The 27,676-nt window shown below is 62.0% G+C and overlaps 1 protein-coding gene across 2 annotated transcripts in view; it reads right to left on the bottom strand.

Annotated features, from left to right (window-relative positions):
• Positions 1–27,676, bottom strand: part of LOC117640252 (discoidin domain-containing receptor 2-like) — a 126,023-nt gene that overhangs the window by 18,107 nt on the left and 80,240 nt on the right. For both annotated transcript variants that reach the window (XM_034376589.1, XM_034376588.1), the window contains exons 4-7: positions 20,044–20,149; positions 11,093–11,324; positions 1,677–1,824; positions 326–502 (exon numbers count right to left, since the gene is read on the bottom strand). In XM_034376589.1, the coding sequence (XP_034232480.1) occupies positions 326–502; positions 1,677–1,824; positions 11,093–11,324; positions 20,044–20,149 (663 nt within the window). The remainder of the gene's footprint in view (positions 1–325; positions 503–1,676; positions 1,825–11,092; positions 11,325–20,043; positions 20,150–27,676) is intronic.

Genomic DNA, 27,676 nt, shown 5'->3' on the forward strand with positions numbered 1-27,676 from the left:
TCAGCTCGCTCGTTGAATTTCGACGCAGAAGACGAAGAGTCAGCGCCTCGCCGCGGAGCGCTGGCGAGAGAGGCTACTTTGTGTAAAGAGGACGTCCCGAAAGGGACGAAGAAAAAAGCCAAGTCGATCGACGCGGTCCGAGGAATCGGTAATCCAACACGGCCACTGCCATTGTCATTACAATCGGCTGCAGGGATGACACGAAGGCAGAGGGAGAAGAGTGTCCATTTCCATTTCAAATGCAGCGCGCCCGATATTGCCCGTCGATTCTCGATCAAACCGCCGAAAAAACAAGGAGGAAGACGACGAGAAAGTGGTGGCTTACCTCTGTCCTGCTCGTGGTAGCCCATCTTGAAGTTGTCGGGCCCCACGCGCCCGTCCGTGAGCTGGCCCAGGCCGCGGTGCAGCGCGTCGCCGTCCCAGTGGCCGTCGTAGGTGTTGTCGTAGAACTCCCAGGCACCGCGCTTGTCGCCCTGCGGCATGGAGTAGCACACCACGCCCTCTGTCGGCAGAGAAAGAGAGACATTCCGTTAGTGGGGCGACAAAACTTGGAACGTGCGGCTGCTATTTAAGTTCAGTTAGTAGTGTCGCGGTTTTGCAAGAGTGTGGTGGGGGCTGTCAAAAAATTAAGCGGATGTTTCTTTTTTATTTTCTCTGGGCTTGGTGGTGGCGCTGGTCTGGAGGTCGGCTGGAGAGCGGCTCGGTAAACTCGACTCCCTGCCCCGCCGGCCCTGCCTTGTCGGCCCTGTCGTCCGAGGAGGCCACGTCAATTCACGCGGACGGTGTCTAAACAGGAAGGGGCCTGCCCCCGCCGCGCCACCCCGTCGTCTCGTGGTCCTGGTAGCGCAGCGGGGCTTAGCGCCGCCACACCTCGGGCCGCGCCGCCGTGCCGTGTTGGCAGTGGGCTTTATCCGCCCGCCTCAATTTGGGCCTCGACGGCGTCCTGGCCGTCGCCCTGGCCGTCGGGATTGTCGGGACACAGACGGCCAGAGATTAGCCACCGAGCCGTATATATTGACTTGTGACTGGAGCAGAGCGGCGGCAATACCAGCCGGCTGCTTCCGAAGAGCGCGTCTGTCTCCCTCGCACTCATGGGCCACCACGTGGGAGTGCGAGAGAGACAGAGCGCCCCGCTCGGAGTCCGGGCGCCACGTCCCGGTGAGCTTTTCGCACTCTGCCGCGCGCGCCCCCATCCATCGCGCCTCGACAGGCTGACCGGCGGGGGAGGGGGGGGGGCATGCCGTCACCCATTCCCACTCGGAGAAGAAGTTTTCACGGGGAGGTCGTACATCATGTGGAATCATCAGTCAAGCGCAGCGCGGCAACGCGTCTCGAGCCGCTCAACCGGGGACCACTTCTCCGGCCGGTACTGAACATCCAGGCCCTGTTTGTTCGGCTTATCGCGAATAGTGTGAAGCCCCCCTCCCACTCTCTCACTCGCTCGACACGGCGCAGAAGACGCGGCCAAAGGTCTTGACGCGTTTTGAGCTCCAGAGTCGCTTAACAGGACTCGAACCGAACGTGTGACCCCACCAATGGATTGCTCTCCGAACGAGGAGTCTATTGGTGGGGGTCACATGCTCGGTTCGAGTCCCATTTAGCGACTCTGGATCTCAAAACGCGTCTAGAGTTTTGGCCGTCGGCATCGGTCGTCTGGCACACTGTGCGACACTCACCGTTCCACTGGCAGCCATACAGCTCGACGCGCATGCACACGGTGCGGCGGTGGAACGAGTAGGGCAGGAAGCGGATGCGCGAAGCCCTGATGGGCGGGTTCAGGTCGCGCTTGGCCTCCAGGTAGGTGTTCTCGTTGCCCTTGAGCACCTGGAACAGAGAAACAAGTCGGTCAGAAGGGCAGGGCAGTCCGTCTCTCGGGTACGCGTCGGAACGGAGGCGTGAGGCGCAGAGCCCGCAGTGCCCGCGCCGCTCGCCCTGACAGCTACACCATTTTACTGTCAGTCGGACTGGCGGGGCCTCGCCGCACAGTGGGCCAGAGGACCGGTGGAGGCGGCCAAAACTCTAGACGCGTTTTGAGCTCCAGAGTCGCTAAATGGGACTCGAACCGCACGTGTGACCCCACCAATGGATTCCTCGTTCGGAGAGCAATCCATTGGTGGGGTCACACGTTTGGTTTGAGGCCCATTTAGCGACTCTGGAGCTCAAAACGCGTCTAGAGTTTTGGCCGCCTCCACCGGTCTTCTGGCCCACTGTGCGCCGCGCAGGCCGGCCCCGGGGCGTCTCCAGGTCCCCGCACCACGTGGCCGTAAACACACCTGATAATCGGATAATCAGATGCGCGAGGCGTTCGCGAAATGCTACGCCAGGCCAGGCCACGCGGCGAGCCTCGGGACGAGCGGCGTGACGCTAACACGCCCCCATCGGCCGCGACGCCCGCGGCGTGCGAGGCGCGCCGATACCGGAGACCAGGGCGGGTTCGCCGACCGCGCCGGTCAGCCAAAATCGCCCTGACGACTTAATCGTACGACTTTAATTGTGGAGAGTTTTTAAAAACGGTCGTGGGACTGTGAGGAGCCAGGATATTTAATCAAGTCCGGATATCACCTGGCCGCTGAGACAGCCGGGATTACACGGCTGGGTTTCGCGTGGGTGTGCTTGACATGATTGTGTTTGCACAAACTGCTCAGACGCCTCGTCTTTCGGTTTTCATTTTCCCATGCCCGGCCGCGGCGAGGCTAGACCAGCTAATTACAATCCCCGCGAGAGACGATGAAGTTCACGGAAGAGTGTGACGCACGCACCACGCACAGTGGGCCAGAAGACCGGTGGAGGCGGCCGAAATTCTGGACGCCTTTTGAGCTCCAGAGTCGCTAAATGGGACTCGAACCGATCGTGCGACCCTGCCAATGGATTCCTCGTTCAGAGAGCAATCCATTGGTGGAGTCACACGTTCGATTCGAGTCCTGTTTAGCTACCCTTAAGCTCAAAAAACGTCTAGAATTTTTCTGCCTCCACCGGTCTTCTGGCGCACTGTGCGACGCACGGAGGAACGGTGGTAACGTGGCTGCATTCCGTCTCAGCAAAGCCCGAATCAAAACAAAATCATTCCCGGAATTTCTCCCTGAAACATTCCGAAATCCCTGAACACTCTAAAGCAGGGCCCCGTGCCGTACCGTGCTGCTGCCGTGCCCCGGAAGGCGTTTATTACAACCGCGGGGATCAAACACCCCGCCCCGCCCCGCCCCGCCCCGCCCCGCCCCGCCCCGCCTCAAACGAAGCGAGCCCAATTAACGCCGTGGCTTCCCCTCGCCGAGTCGCGCGGGGCGGCCATTTTTAAATTTCACTTCCTGGCCGCGCGTCGCGACCCCGACCTGGGCATTCAATTGGGCCGCGGGATTCCGTTTTTTCCCGGCGATCCCTCCGCCTTAGTAAACCCGGCCGGCGACTCAACTTGTCCATCGGCAAGAAACAGTGCGGGCCCGAACAAGTTGGCGCTGTTTTTCACTCCGGGGAGCGGCTGAGGCGCAGCCCGGGCGCAGCCCCACCTCGACTTAATTAAATCCATATCTGTTCATTAAGTGCGTCTGCCTGCCACGCCGCCGCGCCGTTCGGGGTTCGGCCCGGAGAACTGGAGTCGGCGCCGGGATTTGGCGTATCTCGGTTACAGGCCGGAAAACGAGCCGGTGAATTATGGAAGCTACGGGCTGCAGGCTCGACGCCCCCCTCGCACTGTCTCTCTCGCACCCCTGCGCGGCCCGCGAGTGCGAGAGAGGCAGAGCGACGGAAAAGAGTCTTGTTTTGATTCGCGGCGCCTGCTGGCGGTCAACGGTAGTGGGGCCGCAGGCGGCCAGAGCTCTAGGCGCGTTTTGAGCTCCAGAGTAGCTAAACAGGGCTCGAACCGGACGTGTGACCCCACCAATGGATTGCTCTCCGGACGAGGAATCCATTGGTGGGGTCACGCGCTCGGCTCGAGTCCCATTTAGCGACTCTGGAGCTCAAAACGCGTTCGAGATTCTAACCACCGCCTCCACCGGTCTTCCGGCACACTGTGCGACGGCCACGCGCTAAAGGCCACGTTACTCTTTTGCAGTGAGTCAACGGCGGTCGATGCCATCGGAGTATCGGATCACACGCGACGCCTCACACACACACACATATACACACACACAGTGAAGCGGTCAGACCTTTCAATTTTGATGGCGTCACTATCGGAGAGCGAGCGAAACCGAGGCAGGCAAACAGACCACGACGCGTGGCAGCGCGCGAAGCGGCGCGAAGGAACAATATGCAGGGCATTTCACGTCCATCGCTCTTCTCACATCGGCAACAACGGCAACAACAACAACAACAACAACCAACAACAACAGCGACTTGTACCGCACTATCAGCCGAATTTCAGGTCGCCATTAACGCGGGCCACTTCGTCCGTATTAGGGCCGCGCTGCCCGGCGCTGCCCGGCGCTGCCCCCGCACTGCTATACTTATGGTAATGCAAGGAGTATCGACCCGGCGAGGATAATTGCTGCCTGCAGTCAGAATGCCCCCTTTACTACGCCTCCCACCCCCTCCCCGACCCCCGCTCAACAACCCTTTTCCGAATCAATCATTGACCAGGAGGGCGCGGGGGCCACCGGGGCCACGCACACTCCCTGCAGCCATCATGTCCATGACTTCCTTAACAAGCGCTGCGTTCATTATTCGCAGTCCAGCGGAGCCAGACAGAGACGGCTGCGAATAACGAAGCAGACGACACTCGTCACGAGGAGGAAGGCGGCGGCGCACCAGCAGCAGGCCGGGCGGGGCGGGGCGGGGCCCAAATGACGACCAAAATAAAGTGCAGTGCAGTAGTAGCGGAGGGAGCGCGGCGGCGGGGCGGGGCGCGTCTCGAATAACCGTGGAGGAGGGGACGGGGAAGGGACGGCGAGTTACTTTACGTCGCGTTTAACGTTTCATGTCATCGGAAGGCGAAACGGAGGAAACGGCCGAGTCGTTCCGATGCACTTTGCCCATTCGCAGTGGCGTGGCACCGCGTGGCGCGCCGCCTCGGGGCACGCCACTGCCACGCCACTGCCACACCACTGCCACGCCACTGCCACCACCGGGGCGCCGCGCCGCGTCCAAAGTATTGGGAATAGTTGATGGATTGAGGTAGGAAAACACGAACGAACACGCGCGCACACACACAGTCGTGTGTAATCATCATATCGGCGGCGCCTGCGCGACCGAGACACCACTACTGTCGCCAGCAAGACAAAAAAAAGTTATCATCTCTCCCTTCGCCGTCGTTGGCACTCGCAGGGCGGCCACCTGTGCAAAATAAAGTGACGCTCATGAACACACACAGACACACACAGAGTCCCCAGAGGCCCCCATGGATCCCCGCAATGAAACACGCGTAAGGGCAATGAAGGGGGAGACGGACAAAAAAAAAAGAGAGAGAGAGAGGGGGGGGGGGAGAGAGAAAGGCGTAAACAATTCAGGTGCGAGCCAGTTTACTTTCCGCGTGTTGCTGCGATCACAAAGTGTCACACACACGCACACCAACGCACGCGTGCAGTGAATATGGAAACAGCCACCCTTCGCCCCGCCCCAGTGGCATACTCCACCAAAACGTTCTTTTTTGTTGTTGTTGTTGTTGATTTTGTTTATTTTTTTTTAAAGGGGGGAGAATAACCGCGAGGGAAAGGAGGAAAAATCATTACGCGGAAATATTTATACTCGATAATAATATCGTAATTCGAGTGGGACTTTATGGGGGGCCGTTCAAAGTTTGGCGCCACCGGTCTATCCTGTGGCGTCGTCAATTTAACGGTTATGATCGCAAAACGTTTATATTGGAAGGGAGACGGCGATACTGGCGGGGGCGAGGCGGGGGTGGGAGGGAGAGGGACGACTTTTACGGCGGCTTTTAAAGACAGTCTTGAGTCCGCTTAGAGGCGGTCGCCAGAGCCCCCAGCTTCCACCGGCAAAATTAAATTGGCCGATATTCCACCTGGGTCGCGAAACAAACTACCTACTGGATATATATATTTTTTTGAAGGAAGGAAGGTTGCTACTTCGCACGCGTGGCAAAAAAAAAATCTATCATCCAGCCACATTCTCTTGAAGGGGGATAAGCCAATTGGATACAATCAAGCGAAGGGCGGTGGGCTCGGGAGAGAGAGAGAAAGAGAGAGAGAAGGTGATATCGCCCCGGGCAGAATGGGGAAGAAAAGGGTGCGCAGCGCATGCAGGGGATGCAATGGGCCCTTACATTCGTCCTTCAACGACTCGTGCGTGTGTGTGTGCGTGTGAGTGAGAGAGGGTGAAGGGGAGCGCTCAGAGCCAGACGGCCGCCCCTCCGCCATCTACCTGTGCCGATATCCGGGGCGCCGTAGCGGCCCGGCGGCGCGCTTTCCCTACAAGCAGGCCCTCGTCCCCGTCGCCAGCCCCACAAACCCCTTCCCAATTTTTTTTCGAGTTATTAGACTCGGAACAGTGTGGACTCCGTCCTGAGAAACGTCTGTCAGACAGAAAGAGAGAGATAGAGAAGGAAGGCGGGCGGTGGGAGGGAGAATCAATACTGCGGGCAAAGAATAGGTAGCAAGGATCACGGGGTTCACTGCGCTGCTCGCGCCCAGCGCGTCTCTCTCGCACGCGTGGGGCGCTCCGCTGGGGTGCGAGAGAGACAGAGCGACGGAGCACTGTAGGGGATCAGCCTGTGGCTCCGACCTGGCCGCCCCTGGCCGCCCCCGAGATACACATCGCACGGGGAAAAACTTGGAGAAGGACTTGGTCCTGCTTGGCACAGCGCCGCGCGAGGTGAGGTACACCGTGCTGTGCGCACTCTTGCAGAAAGCGCAGAAATACCAAAGCCTTTCGATTTCTTTTTTTTTTTTTTGGGGGTAACTTGTATTAAATTGGACGTGTCGTACACGGTGCAGGCTGGCCGCCCCACCGTAAAGCCCGCTGGATGGACGACATAAAGGGCGTCATGTCGAGGGCGCGGCGCGGGGCGGCGGGGCGCGTTGACGGCCGCCACGTGCACGACGGCCAGGTGCGGGGTGGTGGTGGCGGCCGAGGCAGTGTGGTGGCACTACGGGAATTAAAGAGCAACAGTCGTTACGCTACGCAGTGCACGCACGAGCCGCGCCACCCAAAAAATGGCGTCCGATCGTTAGTTTTCGGGCTGGGAAGGTCCCCGGAGTGGAACTAGGCGCCCGTTCGTTCCCGGCAACGCCCCGCGGGGCGCCTGCCTGATTTCATCGGGGCCCCGCGGCACTGCGGGGGACCTTGGGGACGCGGCACCTGGCGCCTCCCACGAGGGCTGGGATTAATACCCGCCACTCGGAGAAGCCAGGGCGTGGCGGGGCAGCGCTCCGTGCGTCGGGGAGCGTATGTCGAACGGTGCGGTACTCCCCCGAAACTTGGTCCCGAAACCGAAACTCTGAATGCGGTTCGCAACCACCTCGGCAACTGCTTAAGCCATCACCGTGTGGATGGAACCCCGCGGGATTTCGTTAATTTTGCTCGCGCTTACAAAGCCGGGGCTCCACAATGAGACGAGGGAAGCCCCAGCGCGCCCCGCCAGGCCGCCAGGCACACTGGCAGACGGCAAGCGGCGTCGTCTGGCAGTCTGGCGCCACACAACAGCGGATCGGATCGCCTTCCTTGATTCCGAAATGGGAAGCGAATCAGAAAGCGCCTGGCTGCCTGCCTGGCTGCCTGCCTCTCCATCTCCACGTCAATTTCGTTTCACCTTCCCTGCCGTGCCATTGCGCGGCATTGCTCGGCATTGCTTGGCATATCAATGGGATGGGATGTCAGCCCTGTGTCGTCTGGATTGGAGTGGCTTCGATAGCTCGAGCGGTGTGCACACACAGCGGCGAAAACACTGCCTGGCGGACAGACAGACAGACAGAGGGCCCGCTGCCGCCCAGAGTCCCTGAAGTATTTGGCAATATTTCGAGGTGCGCCTCTTAGACATGATTATTATGATCATCGGGTGGAGATAGGGGGCGGGTGAGCGGCCGTACAAGGGCTCGCCGACCTGCGCGCCGTCGACAAGACCCAGTGGAAGCTGCTCCAAAAGCCCTTTGAGACGCGCCCAAGAGGCGAACTTGTTGGCACGGCACAGTCATTTTCATACCTCGGCCCGTCACACTGTCGTGCGACACACTCTGTGTCACGTTGAGTCCGTCACGCGTCGGACAGTAGCATCGTCACATTACTAACTTCCGCCCCACGCGCGTGCACACACGTACACACACACACACACACACACACACACACTCACACACACTCACACACGCACATACACGCGCACGCCCTCGGCTACGACGACAACGACCCTCCGAAGCAGGTCGAATGGAATCAGGCAGGCCCAAGCACCCATTCACAGAGCGGCGGCGTTATTTTGACCGGCTGCATTCATTGGCCATTGTCCTGGCGCCAATTAGGTCCGGCAGCCCGAGCTGGCAGCCACAGGCGGCCGGACAGCCAGGCAGGCAGCCCTGTAGTGCGGTAATCCGATTCGCCCGGCTCACTTTGCTCCGAGTTATTGGTTCTGCACGAGGCCTTACGCCATTCACCGTGCCACTTGCATCTCCACGCGTGGACACGCACACGCGCGCGCACACACACACACACACACGCACATGCACATACGCGGGGTAATTCAATAGTCTACGTGGTCTGGAACGAGGCTTGTGTCCATCCTGACAAGCACACATCAAAAAGATGAGCCTGGCGTGGCTGGCAAAGCTTTCGCGTACAACAACGCGCACACACGCACACACGCACACACGCACACACGCGCGCGCGCATTGTGTACAAACAAGGTAATTTGGCCCGAGTCCACACGAAAAGTGTCGGCCATTTCAAAGCGGAAACTTGAATGGTACCCGTTTCCCCGCACACAGTCGGAATAATTAAGTAAAATCGAAAATGAAAAACTCTTATTTTGCGCAGAGAAGCGAAAGCCCACCACCAGCAGCGCGGGCTGTAAAATTTAGACGCCATTTTCGAAAAAGTCACATTACTCATTGAAATCTTTTTTTTTCCTTTCCAGGCTCATGAAACGGAATGGGCCTCTCTGGCGACGGCATTAACGCCACTACATCCACGCGGAGCCAATTCTGAAAGGGGGAGGGGGGTATCACAAGGCAAATAAATCGAATGCTTCTCGAGATGGCATTCAAGGTGCCGGGGAGGGGCGGGGAGGTCTCGCCGTGCGCGGCCAGCGGGCAGACTCCGGGCGTCGCTCCGTCTCTCTCGCACCCCAGCGGGCCGCCGTGCGAGTGCGAGAGAGACGGCGCGACGAAGGCCGCGCCGGGACGCAGCCTGCAGGCCCGCCGCCTCACAATATCCCGACGCGAGAAGAATTTAATATCCGCCACTTCCGCGGCCGGCATCGCCCTGCCGCCTCACGGGCCGCCTCACGGGCCGCGGCACGCCGGCAGATTCTTATTAGCTCCGCGGTTTTTAAAAACTCTCGCCGCGCCGCCGTGGAGAAGAGGAAAACAACAACAACAAAGAAACGGTAAGTTTCGAGCAGCGTTTCGACGGGCGGGGCGGCGGGGCGCATCGACCGGGCGGGGCGGTCCGGGGCGGTCCGAGGAGGCCCGCGACGAACCCCCTCCCGACGCCGCGCCGCCGCGACGCCCCGCCGCCAGCAGCAGAGTGATTCCGAGCAGTCGCTCTGTCTCTCTCGCACCCGGCCGGCACGCCCTGCGAGCGCGAGAAAGACGGAGCGGCGGAGTGCCGCCACCTTGCGACATAAATTCGCCATTACGGGCGTAGTCGTGCCCTTCACGGCGTGGCGGGGGAGGCTCCGCGACGCTCCGAGGCGCCGCCGTGGAGGCCTACGTGGAGGCCTACTTGGAGCCGCGCGCGAACAACGGCCGCAGCTGCACGGCGGCCATCGGCATAAACTCGGCCAAGTGCGTCGCGCTGCTGCGTCGTCGGCGTGGTCCTGGCCGTCCCCCGCGTCGCCGAACTGCGCGGCCACGCCACCTGTTCCACAGCGCCAAGCCGCCAAGCGGCACTGCCCCACAGTGTACGTACTGCACTGCCCCATGCGTTATCACCGCCGTAATTTGTCTGTCGCCGCGATGCACCCGCACCCACACTGGCACGCGCGGACGTCCGCGGCCAACAGCTGCGGCCGAATCTCGGTCGCGTTAATAACAAACACTGTGGGGCGTTGCCGAGCATTGCAGTGCAGCGCCAGCCAGCCCGCCTTCCCAGAATCGGAGCACCGCGGCGGCGGCGGCAGCGGCACGGGTTCGATCCCCCGCACCCGCAGCCCGCGCCCACGAAAAAAAATAACAAAAAACCGGGGGCTTCCCCCACTGTTTACAAGGAGCCAGCCGCAGCCATGAATCTCTTTTCGGGAATCCAAACGCCGCGGCGGCAAGCGAACGACGACTTTTAGAGAGGCGGCTGCGACGCGTCAGTGACGCGTCTCGGCGTCAACATCCTCGCCGCGTTTACGTTCGGAAGGCCGGGGACTTTGTCGCGCTCGCCCCGCCGGGGAGGCCTTGGAGAGCAGCACTCCAATCAGTAGGTCACGCCGCCCCCCGCCAGGTGACGACGGGGGGCTTGGATTGCGCGGGAAAACAACCAGAGAACCCGGAGACCCGAAAACCCGGAGACCCAGTCGGGGATATCGGCGTCATTATTATTGCAGCACTGCATTCGTTAGGGCACTGCTGGCCGGAGTCTCCCGGAGTCTCCAGTGGAGTGGGGGCCGGGCCGGTCCAACTTCTCGGTCGAGATGAGCACGACGGCGCAAGGACGTGACTGTACTGTCAGTTAGCGGCACTGTAGGACGGCCTGGGACGGCCTGGAACGGCCTCCTGGAAGGGAATACGGATGTACACTGCCGGCAGTGGCACGTCGAATCAACAACAACAGCATCCCCACCCGAAAAAAAAACTCACCGTCGCCGGGGGTTGAACCCACGGCCTCGTGGTCCGCACTCGACCACGCTAACCACGCGGCTAAAGGGAATATGGATGAACATTGCCGGCAATGGCGCACCGAATCAAAAACAACGGCATCCCCCCTCGAAAAAAAACCACCGTCGCCGGGTGTCGAACCCACGACCTCACGGTCCGCACCCGACCACACTAACCACGCGGCTAACACTCACCTCCTGGCCGTTCTCGTCCCGGTAGCGCACCCACTTGTCCAGGCGCGGCCGGTAGTACTCCAGCATGTAGGCCTCGGCGTACTCCTGGCCCTGGCCGTTGCCGAAGCGGCCCTGCGTCTCCACGGCCGTGATGACGTGCACCGAGTGCAGCTCCACCTGCAGCCACTCGTTGGGGGAGGTGGTGATCTGCAGCTTGGGGCACCAGGCGCCGCCCTGGCTCTCGGTGCGGACTCTGCGGAAAGAGAAAAAACGGGATTAGACTCGGGGAATTCCACGCGGAACCGCCATTCATCACATTGACCTGGGGAAAGGGGGAAACAGATTGGGCCTCGCAGCCGCGCCGCCACGCCCTCGGTTCGAAACCCCTTGCCGGCGGCCTGAGTGGAAAAAACGGGGGCGGGGAAGCACGGGCACACACACACACACACACACACACACACACACACACACACACACACACACACACACACACACACACACACACACAAACAAACGCCGCGGAGAGGTTCTTGAAATCCATTACTGTTTCGCGATTGTCGCCGGGGCCCGCAACTGTGCCGCCCACAGGTTGATTCCGACCCGGGCTTTCGTAGCTCCGTCTCTCTCGCACCCACAGGGCGTGCCGCAGCGGAGCGAGAGAGACACAGTGGGCGTAAGCGCGGCGAGGCACGTATCGCCACTGTAAAACGAGCGAAAAGAAAGCGAAGCCACTAATCCATCATGGCGCTTATCCAGGGCAGTAACCACAGAGGGGCGGGCCGGAAAAGAGGGGGGGGGGATGCAGCCCCCTCAGTCGGGGTACAAAGTTGTTATCGGCCCGAGCAGCGCAGTCAGATGAGGACAAAAAAAATGTAATAGCAGGTTGCGCGCGCACCGCACCCAACAAAAGAGTTCCTTTTTTTCCAAACAACTTTTCTTTATTGATCCGCTCAAATAAACTCCCCCGACCGACCGGCAGCGTCACTTTTTGGCGGTCCCCGATTTCACGCCCCGTTTGCGATACCGCAGCCCTGGCGGCCCTGCGGCGGCCCTTCAGTGGCCCTGCAGTGGGTCAAGGCCTAATGCACGTATTACGTGCGCCGTGATACCATCAGGCTGCCACTTCCGGTTCCGACCGGATGATTAATCGCCCGGCAAATTACACCTGCGTTCACTTCCTCATTTGCAAGTACCAAAAAAAAAAAGTGGCAAAAATTTGAAATTTGAAAAAATATGAAAAATTGAGATTAGGGAAAGGGTATGCTGCTGATGCGAATGATGAAGGAGGGGGAACCAGGTGGGGCTCGAGGAGACAAACAAGGGCTTAAGGGAGAGCGGCGGGATAAAGACGGTCTGCCTCGCCCTGCTCCCCCCAGGGGTCCGGCGGCGGGGCCGGGGGGCGGGAGCCGGGGGCCGGGGGGCACGGCGGGGTGCTGCTGGGGGGCGAGGAGAACAAACGTCCACGTAATTAAACTGTGGCTCTTTGACGGACGCAAGTTTGCTGACTTATTAGTGCGGGGATCGGACGGCGGCCGAGGGTGGGGTGGGGTGGGGTGGGGTGGGGTGGGGCGGGGTGGGGTGGGGCCCTCTGGGGAGCAGATAGGCCCCGCGCTGCCAACCTCCCCGAAATGAACGCGGGGCGCCTCGATTCCTCGCCACTCGCGAAAACCGGCCGCCTCATATCGCACGCACGTGTTTGCGCACGCACTGCTGCCAACATCCCACATTCCTAATTTCACAGCAGCTGGGTCGCGAGTGACGCGAGGCTGGCGAGGCTGCCAGGCACTCGCCAGCTAATACTGCGAGCTCGCCAAAAGGACGGGGGCAGGTGGGGAGGGGGGGAGGGGGAGTCCCTCGGGGCACGCCGCCGCGGCACGGGGAGAGAAGATTAGCCCCAGACGCGCCGCCAGATTCATCCAAACTATTCCGGAGATCTCATTTCCATTTTTCCACCAAGAAGCCGCGGACGGACAGTGTCCTTTCCCTTTCACTCAAATTCCGAATTTGCCGCCGCTCTCTCATTCTGCGTCCTTTTCCGATTCCCATCGGAGCGGCACTCCGTCCCGTTATTCCGATTGCTCCGTTATCGAGTTTCCGAAGAGAGAAGGCGGTGGGGACTCGCGCCGAAGAGCGAAACAACAACCTTGGCGCCGCACGTGTCGCGCTTTGAAAACATTTGAAAACGGTTGAAAACCGCGCCAAAGCCGGAATCGCGGCGCGAGGGAGCCGCCGCCTCAAGCCTCCCTTCCGGAAACAGTTTCCACACGTCATCTTTATTCAGACTGATACATACAAAACGCGTCCAGCGGCACGTAATAGAAAAAGTTTGCGCGCCGCTCAGTAAATAGAAACGCCAGAAAAAGAAAGTCGAGAGACGAGAAAGTGAGATAGTGAGTGGGGAAGGGGGGGGGGGCCTTAAAGGGGATTCGCACGGTCGACATCTGCTTGAGCAACGCCCCACGCTGTGAAGATTTATGTCTCAAGTCAGAAAAGGGGGGGGGGTGCAGATAGATAGATGGATGGGGGGTATGGATGGCTGTACAGATGGATAGATGCATAGAGACAGATACATTTGGTAAGACAAACTCACAGCTCGAAGTACACACCAGAATCCATACGCCACGGGGGTCACACGCACACACGCACACACACACACGCACAGAGCAGTGGCAGAAGAAGGAGAGGAAGGAGAAGGAATCCAATCACAGGTCGGGGATTGACACACCGCAGCGTAGTACACCTCATCTCCGCAAAGAAACGCGTGCTCTCGGGGCTCAGTCGGGCAGCGAGGCCGAGAGAGGCAGCGGCGGCGCGCGGTTCAAAACGGCGAGAAATAGTACACCACATGCGAGGGGCCTGGCACGGCACGGCGCGGCGCGGCCCCAGCGAGGGCGGAATGAAATGCGGCTTGCACGGTTTGCGGAGAAAGAGGAGGGGGCGAAAAGTAATCACGAGAAGCGAATTTCACGGTGAGGCTGGTGAAGCCTGTGAGGCTGGTGAAGCTGGTGAAGCTGCCTTCCACCAAGCGGCGGACAGAGCGCCCGGCAGGTAGGCAACCCGGCGGCAGGGGTGCGGGCGCGTTGCCTACCGCGCAGGCTGCACGCTGCCGAGCGCGCCGCCTGCGCGCGGCGCACCCTCACCGGTGGCCGGCTTTTAGCCTCAAACAAATGGTGGCACTCTTCCAATGGAGTGAGGCACTTTCTCGCTTTCAAGCGCCATTTTTCGGGGCCGTGCCGAGCCGCCTCCAGCGCCCCTCTCGAGAATCCGATCCCTGTCGCCCGACGACGCGTCCCTAAAGCCTCAAACTGACCCTCACGACTTCGGCGCAAGAGCAGACAGACAGGCAGACAGACAGACAGACACCCAGGCAGACAGACAAACAGACAAGATGTGCGGTACCCATCGCGCACAAAGATAAATAAAGCAAACCTCCAGTCGAATAACGTGTTGCGTTTTTTCCTCCCTCCCCGAAAGCAGACTGCAGGGGGCGGTGTGTGCCGTCTGGGGCCGGACCGCCTGCCCGCCGATGGGGCAGGCTAGACCTTCCGTTCTTTTTCTGACCGCAGGCCGCGCGAAAGGGGCAGGAAGAAAGAGAGGAAGAGAGAGAGCGAGGAAGAGAGGGAGGCCTTCATATCCATATAAAAGAAGCCGCGGATAATAACATGAGGCAAATATCAACGGAAAGCCGGAAGGAAAGGCGAGGAGAAGAAGAGGCGGCCGCTTTTTCCACGCAGTATATCAAACGCGCGTCTGCAAGACGGTTGTCCCCCGCTGCCCCCTGCCCGGCCTTGTGCCCGGCCTTGTGCCCGGCGGGGCCGCCCAGCGTCCGGTCTAGCCCTGGCCGCGAGCCCCACGGCCCAGGGCCCCGCCCTGGCGCTGACCGGGCGAAAACACTTCCAGGACTTCCCCCTACCCCGCGCTGCAACCTTCGGAGCCTTTCATCCCGCTGCGCTTTTTGGCCGCCTCGTCCAAGTGGATCTTTGAGCTCTTCCATCACTTCTGCCTGCTTCTGCCCCCAGCCCGCGCCTGCCACCCGGCGGACTATTGAATCCCCACTTCCCGGTCGCGCCACCTCCTCCCACACATTCGGGGCGTCAGAGACGAACGGGGCACGCCGAGGGCGGGGGGAGGAGAAGCAGAAAGAAAGCACCGGTTTATATTTTATTTTTCCACCAGTAATTGTTTCTGGAGGACTCCTCCTCGAACTGCGCGCTCATTGAAGCCGCCCCGCGGAACGGCGGCCGGGCCGCGCGGCTGTCCATTTGAATAAAAATAATAACCGGCAAGGACGCATCACGACGGAAATTACCCCGCAAAAAAAGGGAACGCAAAAAACAACATAAAATTGCGGAAGACACAGCAGTGCAGCCAATATCGCCGTCCTCATCGCCGAGGCGCACAGCACGCCCCATAGCACCCATGACTGTAACGGCGGCCAGGACCACGCCGAGGACGACGAGGACGCCGTGGACCACGCCGAGGTCCAGGACAGAAGACATTATCGGATTCCTGTACGACTTCCCCGCGGCCGGGCAGGGAACCGGGGACGGGGGACGGAGGACCGACGGGACCCGAAGTCGCCGAGCTGGCTGCACTGCCGCACTCTCGCCCTGACTGAGTTGGCCTGGCGTCTCGCCTGCGTCTCTCCTGCGTCTAATGTCATCATGTTTTATTCAAAACCGCCAAAGTAGACGCCCGTACCGCCGGTGGTCGGCCGCCCTGTGTGTGTGTGCGTGCGTGTGTGTGTGTGTGTGTGTGTGTGTGTGTGTGTCCCTTGTCCGTGTCCCCCCGGCCATAACACGTCGTGACCACATACATAGACATTTTTATTAATTCCATGCGAGCGAAATAGATGGGCCTTACACCAACCGCGACGGAGGGCCGGACGCCCGAGGGTGGGTCTGGAGGAGGGAGGCGCCCCGTGTCAGCGCGGCCAGCAGGTAGTCCGGCAGCATCCCGGAGTGGCCTTGCGGCGCGTGGCGGCCGCCAAGTCGACGGTCTTGTTGTGCTCGGCGAGGGCCGCGAGGGCCGCGACAGCCGTCCGTTCGGCTGGCGGCCAGCCCGATGGAGTTAGTGCGAGAAGTTAAAGCAAAGTTTGCGAGTTGCCATCATGTCCACTGGCCGGGCGCCGCGCCGCGCCGCCAAGCGGGGCCACTAGATAGCAAGTTGGCGAAAGCAGCCCGATTACGCTGAAACCCCCGCGCCTCGGCCAAGCCTCCGCCAAGCCTCCGCCAAGCGCCCCACGACGCCGGAGGGCCGAGAGGGAGGGGGCGGTGGTTTCCTCTCCTGATTGGTGCCGAATTATAAGAGAAGTGCGATCCAAATGGATTAGTCAGTGCGAATAAGCTCGGGCCGCGCGCTGACGTGGCTCTCTGCCGTCTCTCTCGCGCCCGTGAGTGCCGCGGGTGCGAGAGAGACAGACTCGGCCGAGCGCGCGACAATTGAAACGGAATTTCCGGTCCATTTGGGCCGAGTGCGCTCATTAAGCGCCACCAGCGGCGCGGACTCGACGCGGCGGGAGAGATTCCTCTTTCAAGGATCCCGAGGAGGAGTCATTGTTCGGACCGCTCTATTGAAAAAGGCGGCGCGACCAAACCTCAAGACTCGGCACCAAAAAAAAAAAATCTCATTCAACGAACGTTAATGAAAGCAGATGATACTCGTTTGGTTTTCTTCTGGGCTCATTAGTATGGGCTCATTCCAAAGATAGTTCTTAAAATCTCATTCAACGAACGAGGCCGAGCTGGCGCCGAAGCCGGCACGAGCTGAGCAGAGCCGAGGTCTGCCCGAGTCACCCACCCTTTGAGACGTGGCAGGCGGAGAGGGATTGTCAATGTTGCGCGCGGGCCGTCGCGCGCGAGGAGGGGGTAGGGGGTGCCATTGTCCGCGCAGGCTGCGCCTCACCGCCAGCCAGCCAGCCAGACACACCAGCCCGCCCCGGCGGCCAGCCCCTATTATATTGTTAGGATACGCGCTTGGTTTCTGGACTCGAGAGTAAAAGCACGCTGACACCTTCATGTGTACAGTATTTTTAAGTACGTTTCAAGTGTGGTGAAGGTATCATCTGCTAAAAAAAGAGCAACAGAAAAAACGCAGAGTTAAAAGAAAAATCACCCCCCAAAAAAGAAAACGGGAAAAAGAGGAGAAAATGGAAAATAAAGATCGAACGAGGGCCTGCCTGGCGTCGGCCTGGCGTCGGCCTGCCGATGGCTTCCGGCTGTCCGCTGGGACGGTGGCACTCCGGCCGCAATCCGGAGCGAAATCCAGAAACAGGCCGAGCCTCGCAAGGCCTGCCGGGCCGCCGCCAAGGCCGGCCAGATGGAGACTTATGAGTCGGCAGAGTCCTGAGGGAGTATGGACGTATGTGCCGGCCGTCCGGCCCGGCCGACCTCTAAGTGCACCCTAAGCCCCACCCCGCCACCGCCTCGCGGCGAAAAACAGGAAAACCAAAGAGAAACAGCCCCCGCGCTCATCCGGCAGGCCTCAACTTATATTTACCCCCTCCACCATAAATATCCATTTGGCCGGAGTGGAAAGGGATGCAGCCGCCTCCTAAGGTGCGCGACCAGGTGCGCGGCCCGCCACTGCCAAAAATACAAGCGATGACGCCCCGCGGCCGAGTCCAGTCGCCGAGGCCGGCCCACGGACCCAGGGCCGGGAGGAGGGAAACAAAGAAATATGGACGGGAAGTGGAAATGAAAATGTAATGCCAGGGGGTGGCCTTCACGGGGGTGGCCAGTAGGCTGTCTCTCTCGCACCCCGGCGGGACGCCCGAGTGCGAGAGAGACAGAGCGACGCAGCGAGAAGGAAGCGCCCGAGGCCGCGCGCAGACGAGGGGTGCAGACAGGTGCATACCGAAGCAGCAGCATCTCTGCGACCAGGCGAGCTTCCCCAGCGTCAAGGAAGAAACGGCAAACACTGAGGGAAGCAAGAACTAGAAGCGCACGCAGCAGCGGCCAGGCCGAAAGCTAGACAGACAAGGCGCCGTCGGAGCAGACGACGCGGCGACGGAGCGTCAGATTCAATGCGGCACTTTCCCCGCCGACAGTCAATAAATAGCTTTCTGCCTTTTGCCTGCCAGCCCTGCCAGGGGCGCGTCAAAGGCGCCTGGAAGGTAGGCAACGCAGCCAGGCCACACACACACACACACCGACGGGGTGCTTAGGAGAGGATCCCCGACGGCTCCAACAAAGTGTTTGCGCCCCGTTGGGGTGCAGAGCGCAGAGCGCGGGGGAGGAGGACGTTGAAAAGAAGGGCAGGGGCGGACAGGGAGGGGGAGGGGAGGGGGAGGGGCGGGAACAGGAAGAGGCGGCCGATTTGCGGTGCCGGCGTTATGGCCGAGGGGCGATGCTGGATAGCCGGCGATAGTCGCTACGCTGCATAATGTCTCTTTTCTATTTTCAATGCACATGTTTTCTGCCCAGTGGACACGATGGATACGGCCAATTTTTACGGCCGAAAGTAGCAGCAGGGGATGGGACTCGCGGCAGGTGGTTCTCTGTCTCTCTCTCTCTCTCTCTCTCTCTCTCTCTCTCTCTCTCTCTCTCTCTCTCTCTCTCTCTCTCTCTCTCTCTCTCTCTCTCTCTCTCTCTCTCCCTCTCTCTCTCGTGCCAGTGGGTGCGAGAGAGACGGGGCGAGGACTGAGCGACGAGGGGCGATGCCCGTCCATTCCGGAGCAGGCGACCTGATCAGGGCGTGCCGGCGAGGGAGGGTAAGTACCCGGCGGGGCGGGGCGGGGCGGGGCGGGGCGGGGCGGGAAGCGCTCAGGCTCGGACACTAACTACCGCCTGTCCTGGTCAGCACCCTCATCTTCATCCCCGGCAGGCCCGGCAGGCCCGGCAGGCACCCTGATTGCCCAGGCTCATTATCGCCACCCCGCAGCCAGCCAGCCAGCCAGCCAGCCAGCCAGCCGGGGCTGTAAACGATATCGCAAACAGTGTCGCGGCGTGATTCAATCGCCACGCAAATCCACCCACAGAGGTTGCAGAAAAAATACGCTCGAAACCCGATTTTGTCTAAGAAGGCGAAACCGTGTGCGTCCAGGTGCTAAAAACCCAATTTTCTGACTTGGCAAAAACTCAGTTAAGAAAATGCGATGCCGAAAACTCTACCCACTTTGGAGCGCGCGAAAACCTGGTTTCAGCGAGAGAACCCGGTTTCCGCGGGCAAACCCGGCGCTGAGAACTACTGTGCCATTAAACTGCGGCGGTTAATCAAGGGGAAGCGCCTCGGCGGGGCTAGGCCGGGCGAGGCGGACTGGCGGACTTAGTGATCGAGATTATTCCGGGAAATTGATGATTACGCCGCGAGTCAGCGGCTACAGTGTCTCTCTCTCTCTCGCACCCGCGGCGCCGTCCCGCGGGGGTGCGAGGGAGACGGAGCGGGCCGACGAGCGAGGGGGAGCGGGAGCTTCTCAGGGGATGAGAAGAAATCAGGCCGGGACACGTGGGGGGTGTAAACAGCGGTCAGGCCGTCGGGCCGCCGTCGCACAGTGGGCCAGAAGACCGGTGGAGGCGGCCAAAACTCGAGACGCGTTTTGAGCTCCAGAGTCGCTAACCAGGCCTCGAACCGAACGTGTGACCCCACCAATGGATTCCTCGTTCGGAGAGCAATCCATTGGTGGGGTCACACGTTCGGTTCGAGTCCTGGTTAGTGACTCTGGAGCTCAAAACGCGTCTAGAGTTTCGTCCGCCTCCACCGGTCTTCTGGCCCACTGTGCGACGGGCCGCCACCGGGCGGAAGGGGGACTTGACTCCAGCGCGGCTCCTCCAGCCTCGCATAATCAGGCGAGGAAGTCCCGGCGATTGCTCCACCAAGGCTCCACCGAGGCTCGCCCTTGATCGCTCCAGAGGCTCCAGCCAGCCCCTCATCTCCAGCGTTGTCAATAATAAAAAAGTTCACCGGTCGCTGGGGCGCCTCGCAGCGAAGCGGACCGCTAAATAAGGAATCGAGTTAAATGTTAAACAACTCACCGTCCATGCTGCGGCCCCACGTTGCCGCTCTCGTACGAGGAGCTAGCCGACAGGTCGTGGTCCGGGATGGCGCCGGACTGCATGCCCAGCGGCGCGATGCATTGCGCTGGAACAGAGAGAGAGGGGAACAACGTCAGCAACAAAAAGCAACAAAAAAGGGGACGGCGCGCGGCATTCGCGCACAGCACACACACAACGCGGACCGCACACCGCGGCATTTCCCAACGGCGTCGGATAATTCAATCTAGCCGCACCGTGTTGGCAGAGCGGCCAGAGCGGCCAGAGCGGGCCAGCCAATGGGCAGCCTGGAAATGGCACCGCCACGTCCGTCACACACACACACACACACACACACACACACACACACACACACACACACACACACACACACACACACACACACCGAGTGATGCAGTCTAGGCCGCAATGTGCTGCCGCAGCGACTTTCGGCGGCCCAACCGTAAATAATTGTGTCAATTAGCATCACTTTTGTCGTGATTCGGCCGCATTGTGCGCCGCCGCCGCCGCTGTGTGTGTGTGTGTGTGTGTGTGTGTGTGTGTGTGTGAGAGAGAGAGAGAGAGAGAGAGAGAGAGAGAGAGAGGCATATCGCGCGGCCAGATGAGCGCCCTCTGACGGCGAGCACAGCGGAAAATAGGTCGGAGCGCGCGCGGCGTTTCGGTTGGTCCACGAGGCAGAGAAAGGGGGAAGGGGGAAAGGGGGGGAGGGGAATCCCAGCGCCGGACGGGCTGGACGGGCTGGGGTTATATCCCGAGGGTTACCCGTTTCCCCGTTACATGCGAGTCCGCTGACAGCCGATATCGCAGAGCATCGCAGAGAAGCAACGTCGTCGGGCCCCTGTGTCCTGTCAGGACCAAAGCGCGCTGCTGCCGGGGCCCGGTGCGGCCCGGTGCGGCCCGGTGCGGCCCGGTGCGCGCTCGCCCCAAATCGATGTGTCCGAGAAACAACCCGACTCTGCTATCCTCTCCAAAAAACAAAAACGAAAATAAAAATAACGGAGTGATTATAGACACGCCGCGTTTCTATAAGAAAAAAGACAGTTATATGCACACCGGAAAACCGCTGGTGTGTATATAATAATAAATGGCGTTATTTTCACGCGGCGTGTCTGCAATGTCTAGTTTTCTTATTAGCACGCCGGAAAAGCTTTTCCGGCGTATCAATAATAATTTGTAGCTTTATGTTGACGCGGCGTGTCCCTAATGGTGTATTTTCTTATTGACACGCTTCAAACTCGTTTCGGCGTGCCTTTAATATTTTTCCAAGTTAGGTGCACGCGGCGTATCTCCAATGCTGTGTTTGCTTATTTAAACACCGAATGGAAAAATGTGTTTCTAGCGAGGAACCCGTCCCGCCAGGCTGGCATGGTGGGTGGGTGGTACCGCACCCGCATGCTAAGTTTTTGTCCCCGGTTCGAATCCCGCAGAGTGCGGCGTGCAAATAATATTTTCCCCCTTTGTTTGCACGCCGTGTGCGAATAATAAATCTAGCAGTTAAAGACACGCGGCGTGAACGCAACGGTACAATTTCTTATAGAGACGCCTCAAACTCTTTCTGGCGTGTACATAATACTTTTAGCCCCAATTTCCACGCGGCGTGTCTATAAGGCACTAAATCGTTGTTTACACGCTTGGTCAGTACAAAGTGCTGCAAACTTGCAACCCGACCGGCCAGGAAGGCGTCGTGGGCCGGTAGCACCGCACCTACATGCTAAGTTTTTGTCCCCGGTTCGAATCCCGTCAAATGCGGCGTGCAAATAAGGTTTTCTCCCTTTGTTTGCACGCCGTGTGAGAATAATAAATTTAGCAGTTAGAAACACGCGGCGTGGACGCAACATAAGGTTTTCTTATTTACACGCTTCGAAACACGCGCTAAGTCCTCAAGCACGGCGAACAGAGCTCTGGGATGGCTGGTGTCTGTTAGGACCACGACGGTGTCATCCACGAGGAAAAACTTAGGTGGTAGGCACCCTCCCCTTGGTGGTGAATCATTTGGACTGCCCTGGGAGACCTAACTTGGCCAACGGCGTAGGCGACTCCGGATCCGGACCCCCGGAGCCCGGGCCCCCGGATCCAAACCCTCGGATCCGGACCCCCGGATCCGGCCCTTCGGATCTGGAACCCCGGATCCGGACCCACGGACCCGGGGCCCCGGGGTCCAAGGGGCCGGATCCGGGGGTCCGGGGGTCCGTATCCGAGAGTTCGGATCCGGGGTTCCAGATCCGCGGGGCCGGATCCGAGACTCCGGATCCGGGGGTCTGGATCCGAGGGTTCGGATCCGGGGGTCTGGATCCGGGGTCCAGATCCGGAGGTCCGGATCCGGGAGTCCGGGCGTCCGGATCCGGAGGTCCGGATCCGCGGTTCCCGATCCGAGGGGCCGGATCCGGGAGTCCGGGTGTCCGGATCCGAGGGTTCGGATCCGGGGGGTCCGGATCCGAGGGCCCGGATCCGAGGGTCCGGATCCGGAGGTCCGGGGATCCGGATCTAGGGGTCCAGACCCCCGGATCCGGACCACCGGATCCGGAACTCCGGATCCGGACCACCGGATCCGGAACTCCGGATCCGGACCACCGGATCCGGAACTCCGGATCCGGACCACCGGATCCGGAACTCCGGATCCGGACCCCCGAACCCCGGGCCCTCGGATCCGAACCCTCGGATCCGGACCCCCGGATCCGGCCCCTCGGATCTGGAACCCCGGATCCGGACCCCCGGATCCGTGGGTTCGGATCCGGGGGCCCGGGGTCAAGGGGTCCGGATCCGGAGTCTCGGATCCGGACCCCCGGATCCAGATCTCCGGATCCGGACCGCCCCGGATCCGGGCCCTCGGATCCGGACCCTCGGATCCGGAGACTCGGATCCGGACCCCCGGATCCGGACCACCGGATCCGGATCCGAGGGTCCGGGTCGGGGGGTCCGGATCCGGGGTTACAGATCCGAGGGGCCGGAGTCGGGGGTCCGGATCCGAGGGCTCGGATCCGGGGGCCCGGATCCGGGGTCCGGATCCGAGGGCCCGGTTCCGGGGGTCCGGATCCGGAGGTACGGGGATCCTGATCTAGGGGTCCGGACCCCCGGATCCGGACCACCGGATCCGGAACTCCGGATCCGGACCTCCGGATCCGGACCCCTGGACCCCGGGCCCCCGGATCCGAACCCTCGGATCCGGACCCCCGGATCCGGCCCCTCGGATCTGGAACCCCGGATCCGGACCCACGGACCCGGGGCCTCGGGGTCCGGGGTCCGGATCCGGGGGTCCGGATCCGGAGTTCCGGATCCGGTGGTCCGGATCCGGGGGTCCGGACCCCTAGATCCGGATCCCCGGACCTCCGGATCCGGACCCCCGGATCCCCGGACCTCCGGATCCGGACCCCCGGATCCGGGCCCTCGGATCCGGACCCCCCGGATCCGAACCCTCGGATCCGGACACCCGGACCCCCGGATCCGGCCCCTCGGATCTGGAACCCCGGATCCGGACCTCCGGATCCGGACCTCCGGACTCCCGGATCCGTACCTCCGGATCCGGACCCCGGATCCAGACTCCGGATCCGAACCCTGAATCCGGACCCCCGGATCCGGACCCTCGGATCCGGATCCGGTGGCCCGGATCCGGCGGTCCAGATCCGGGTCTCCGGATCCGGGGGTCCGGATCCGAGGGCCCGGATCCGGGGGTCCGGATCCGAGGGTTCGGATCCGGGGGCCCGGGCTCCGGGGGTCCGGATCCGGAGTCGCCTACGCCGTTGGCCAAGTTAGGTCTCCCAGGGCAGTCCAAATGATTCACCACCAAGGGGAGGGTGCCTACCACCTAAGTGTTTCCTCGTGGATGACACCGTCCTAGATCCGGATCCCCGGACCTCCCGATCCGGACCCCCGGATCCGGGCCCTCGGATCCGGACCCCCGGATCCGGGCCCTCGGATCCGGACCCCCGGATCCGGGCCCTCGGATCCGGACCCCCGGATCCGGAGACCCGGATCCGGACCCCCGGATCCGGACTTTCGGATCCGGATCCGGTGGCCCGGATCCGGCGGTCCGGATCCGGGTCTCCGGATCCGGGGGTCCGGATCCGAGGGCCCGGATCCGGGGGTCCGGATCCGAGGGCCCGGATCCGGGGGTCCGGATCCGGAGGTCCGGGGATCCGGATCTAGGGGTCCGGACCCCCCGGATCCGGACCACCGGATCCGGAACTCCAGATCCGGACCCCGGAGCCCGGGCCCCCGGATCTGAACCCTCGGATCCGGACCCCCGGATTCGGCCCTTCGGATCTAGAACCCCGGATCCGGACCCACGGACCCGGGGCCCCGGGGTCCAAGGGGCCGGATCCGGGGGTCCGGGGGTCCGTATCCGAGAGTTCGGATCCGGGGTTCCAGATCCGCGGGGCCGGATCCGAGACTCCGGATCCGGGGGTCTAGATCCGAGGGTTCGGATCCGGGGGTCTGAATCCGGGGTCCGGATCCGGAGGTACGGATCCGGGAGTCCGGAGGTCCGGATCCGGAGGTCCGGATCCGGGGTTCCAGATCCGAGGGGCCGGATCCGGGGGTCCGGGTGTCCGGATCCGAGACTCCGGATCCGGGGGTCTAGATCCGAGGGTTCGGATCCGGGGGTCTGGATCCGGGGTCCGGATCCGGAGGTACGGATCCGGGAGTCCGGAGGTCCGGATCCGGAGGTCCGGATCCGGGGTTCCAGATCCGAGGGGCCGGATCCGGGGTCCGGGTGTCCGGATCCGAGGGTTCGGATCCGGGGCGTCCGGATCCGAGACTCCGGATCCGGACCCCTTGACCCCGGGCCCCCGGATCCGATCCCTCGGATCCGGACCCCCGGATCCGGCCCCTCGGATCTGGAACCCTTGATCCAGACCCCCGGATCCGGACCCTCGGATCCGGTGGCCCGGATCCGGCGGTCCGGATCCGGGTCTTCGGATCCGGGGGTCCGGATCCGAGGGCCCGGATCCGGGGGTCCGGATCCAAGGGCCCGGATCCGGAGGTCCGGATCCGGAGGTCCGGGGATCCGGATCTAGGGGTCCGGACCCCCCGGATCCGGACCACCGGATCCGGAACTCCAGATCCGGACCCCCGGAGCCCGGGCCCCCGGATCCGAACCCTCGGATCCGGACCACCGGATTCAGCCCTTCGGATCTGGAACCCCGGATCCGGACCCACGGACCCGGGGCCCCGGGGTCCAAGGGGCCGGATCCGGGGGTCCGGGGGTCCGTATCCGAGAGTTCGGATCCGGGGTTCCAGATCCGCGGGGCCGGATCCGAGACTCCGGATCCGGGAATCTGGATCCGAGGGTTCGGATCCGGAGTCTGGATCCGGGGTCCGGATCCGGAGGTACGGATCCGGGAGTCCGGAGTTCCGGATCCGGTGGTCCGGATCCGGAGATCCAGATCCGGTGGTCCGGATCCGGGGGGTCCGGACCCCTAGATCCGGATCCCCGGACCTCCGGATCCGGACCTCCGGATCCGGGCCCTTGGATCCGGACCCCCGGATCCGGGCCCTCGGATCCGGACCCCCGGATCCGAAGACCCGGATCCGGACCGCCGGATCCGGGCCACCGGATCCGAGGGTCCGGATCCGGGGGTCTGGATCAAGGGTTCCAGATCCGAGGGGCCGGATCCGGGGGTCCGGATCCGAGGGATCGGATCCGGGGGCCCGGGGTCAAGGGGTCCGGATCCGGAGTCTCGGATCCGGACCCCCGAATCCGGACCACCGGATCTGGATCTCCGGATCCGGACCCCCGGATCCGGGCCCTCGGATCCAGACCCTCGGATCCGGAGGGCCGGATCCGGGGGTCCGGATCCGAGGGTTCGGATCCGGGGGTCCGGATCCGAGGGTTCGGATCCGGGGGCCCGGGGTCAAGGGGTCCGGATCCGGAGTCTCGGATCTGGACCCCCGGATCCGGACCACCGGATCTGGATCTCCGGATCCGGACCCCCGGATCCGGGCCCTCGGATCCAGACCCTCGGATCCGGAGGGCTGGATCCGGGGTCCGGATCCGAGGGGCCGGATCCGGGGGTCCGGATCCGAGGGTTCGGATCCGGGGGCCCGGGGTCCGGGGGTCCGGACCTGGAGTTCTGGATCCGGTGGTCCGGATCCGCGGGTCCGGATCGGAGGGGCCGGATCCGGGGGTCCGGATCCGAGGTTTCGGATCCGGGGGCCCGGGGTCAAGGGGTCCGGATCCGGAGTCTCGGATCCGGACCCTTGGATCCGGACCACCGGATCTGGATCTCCGGATCCGGACCCCCGGATCCAGACCCTCGGATCCGGAGGGCCGGATCCGGGGGTCCGGATCCGAGGGTTCGGATCCGGGGCCCGGATCCGAGGGGCCGGATCCGGGGGTCCGGATCCGAGGGTTCGGATCCGGGGGCCCGGGGTCAAGGGGTCCGGATCCGGAGTCTCGGATCTGGACCCCCGGATCCGGACCACCGGATCTGGATCTCCGGATCCGGACCCCCGGATCCGGGCCCTCGGATCCAGACCCTCGGATCCGGAGGGCCGGATCCGGGGGTCCGGATCCGAGGGTTCGGATCCGGGGCCCGGATCCGAGGGGCCGGATCCGGGGGTCCGGATCCGAGGGTTCGGATCCGGGGGCCCGGGGTCCGGGGGTCCGGACCTGGAGTTCCGGATCCGGTGGTCCGGATCCGGGGGTCCGGATCGGAGGGGCCGGATCCGGGGGTCCGGATCCGAGGGTTCGGATCCGGGGGCCCGGGCTCAAGGGGTCCGGATCCGGAGTCTCGGATCCGGACCCCCGGATCCGGGCCCCCGGATCCGGACCCCCGGATCCGGGCCCCCGGATCCAAACCCTCGGATCCGGACCCCCGAATCCGGACCCTCGGATCTGTAACCCCGGATCCGGACCCCCGGATCCGGGCCCTCGGATCAAGACCCTCGGATCCGGAGGGCCGGATCCGGGGGTCCGGATCCGAGGGTTCGGATCCGGGGGTCCGGATCCGAGGGTTCGGATCCGGGGGCCCGGGCTCCGGGGGTCCGGATCCGGAGTCGCCTACGCCGTTGGCCAAGTTAGGTCTCCCAGGGCAGTCCAAATGATTCACCACCAAGGGGAGGGTGCCTACCACCTAAGTTTTTCCTCGTGGATGACACCGTCGTGGTCCTAACAGACACCAGCCATCCCAGAGCTCTGTTCGCCGTGCTTGAGGACTTAGCGCGTGTTTCGAAGCGTGTAAATAAGAAAACCTTATGTTGCGTCCACGCCGCGTGTTTCTAACTGCTAAATTTATTATTCTCACACGGCGTGCAAACAAAGGGAGAAAACATTATTTGCACGCCGCATTTGACGGGATTCGAACCGGGGACAAAAACTTAGTGTGTAGGTGCGGTGCCACCGGCCCACGACGCCTTCCTGGCCGGTCGGGTTGCAAGTTTGCAGCACTTTGTACTGACCAAGCGTGTAAACAACGATTTAGTGCCTTATAGACACGCCGCGTGGAAATTGGGGCTAAAAGTATTATGTACACGCCAGAAAGAGTTTGAGGCGTCTCTATAAGAAATTGTACCGTTGCGTTCACGCCGCGTGTCTTTAACTGCTAGATTTATTATTCGCACACGGCGTGCAAACAAAGGGGGAAAATATTATTTGCACGCCGCACTCTGCGGGATTCGA

This window comes from Thrips palmi, unplaced genomic scaffold (assembly GCF_012932325.1).
Source record: "Thrips palmi isolate BJ-2018 unplaced genomic scaffold, TpBJ-2018v1 HiC_scaffold_12, whole genome shotgun sequence".
NCBI classification, from domain to species: Eukaryota; Metazoa; Arthropoda; class Insecta; order Thysanoptera; family Thripidae; genus Thrips; species Thrips palmi.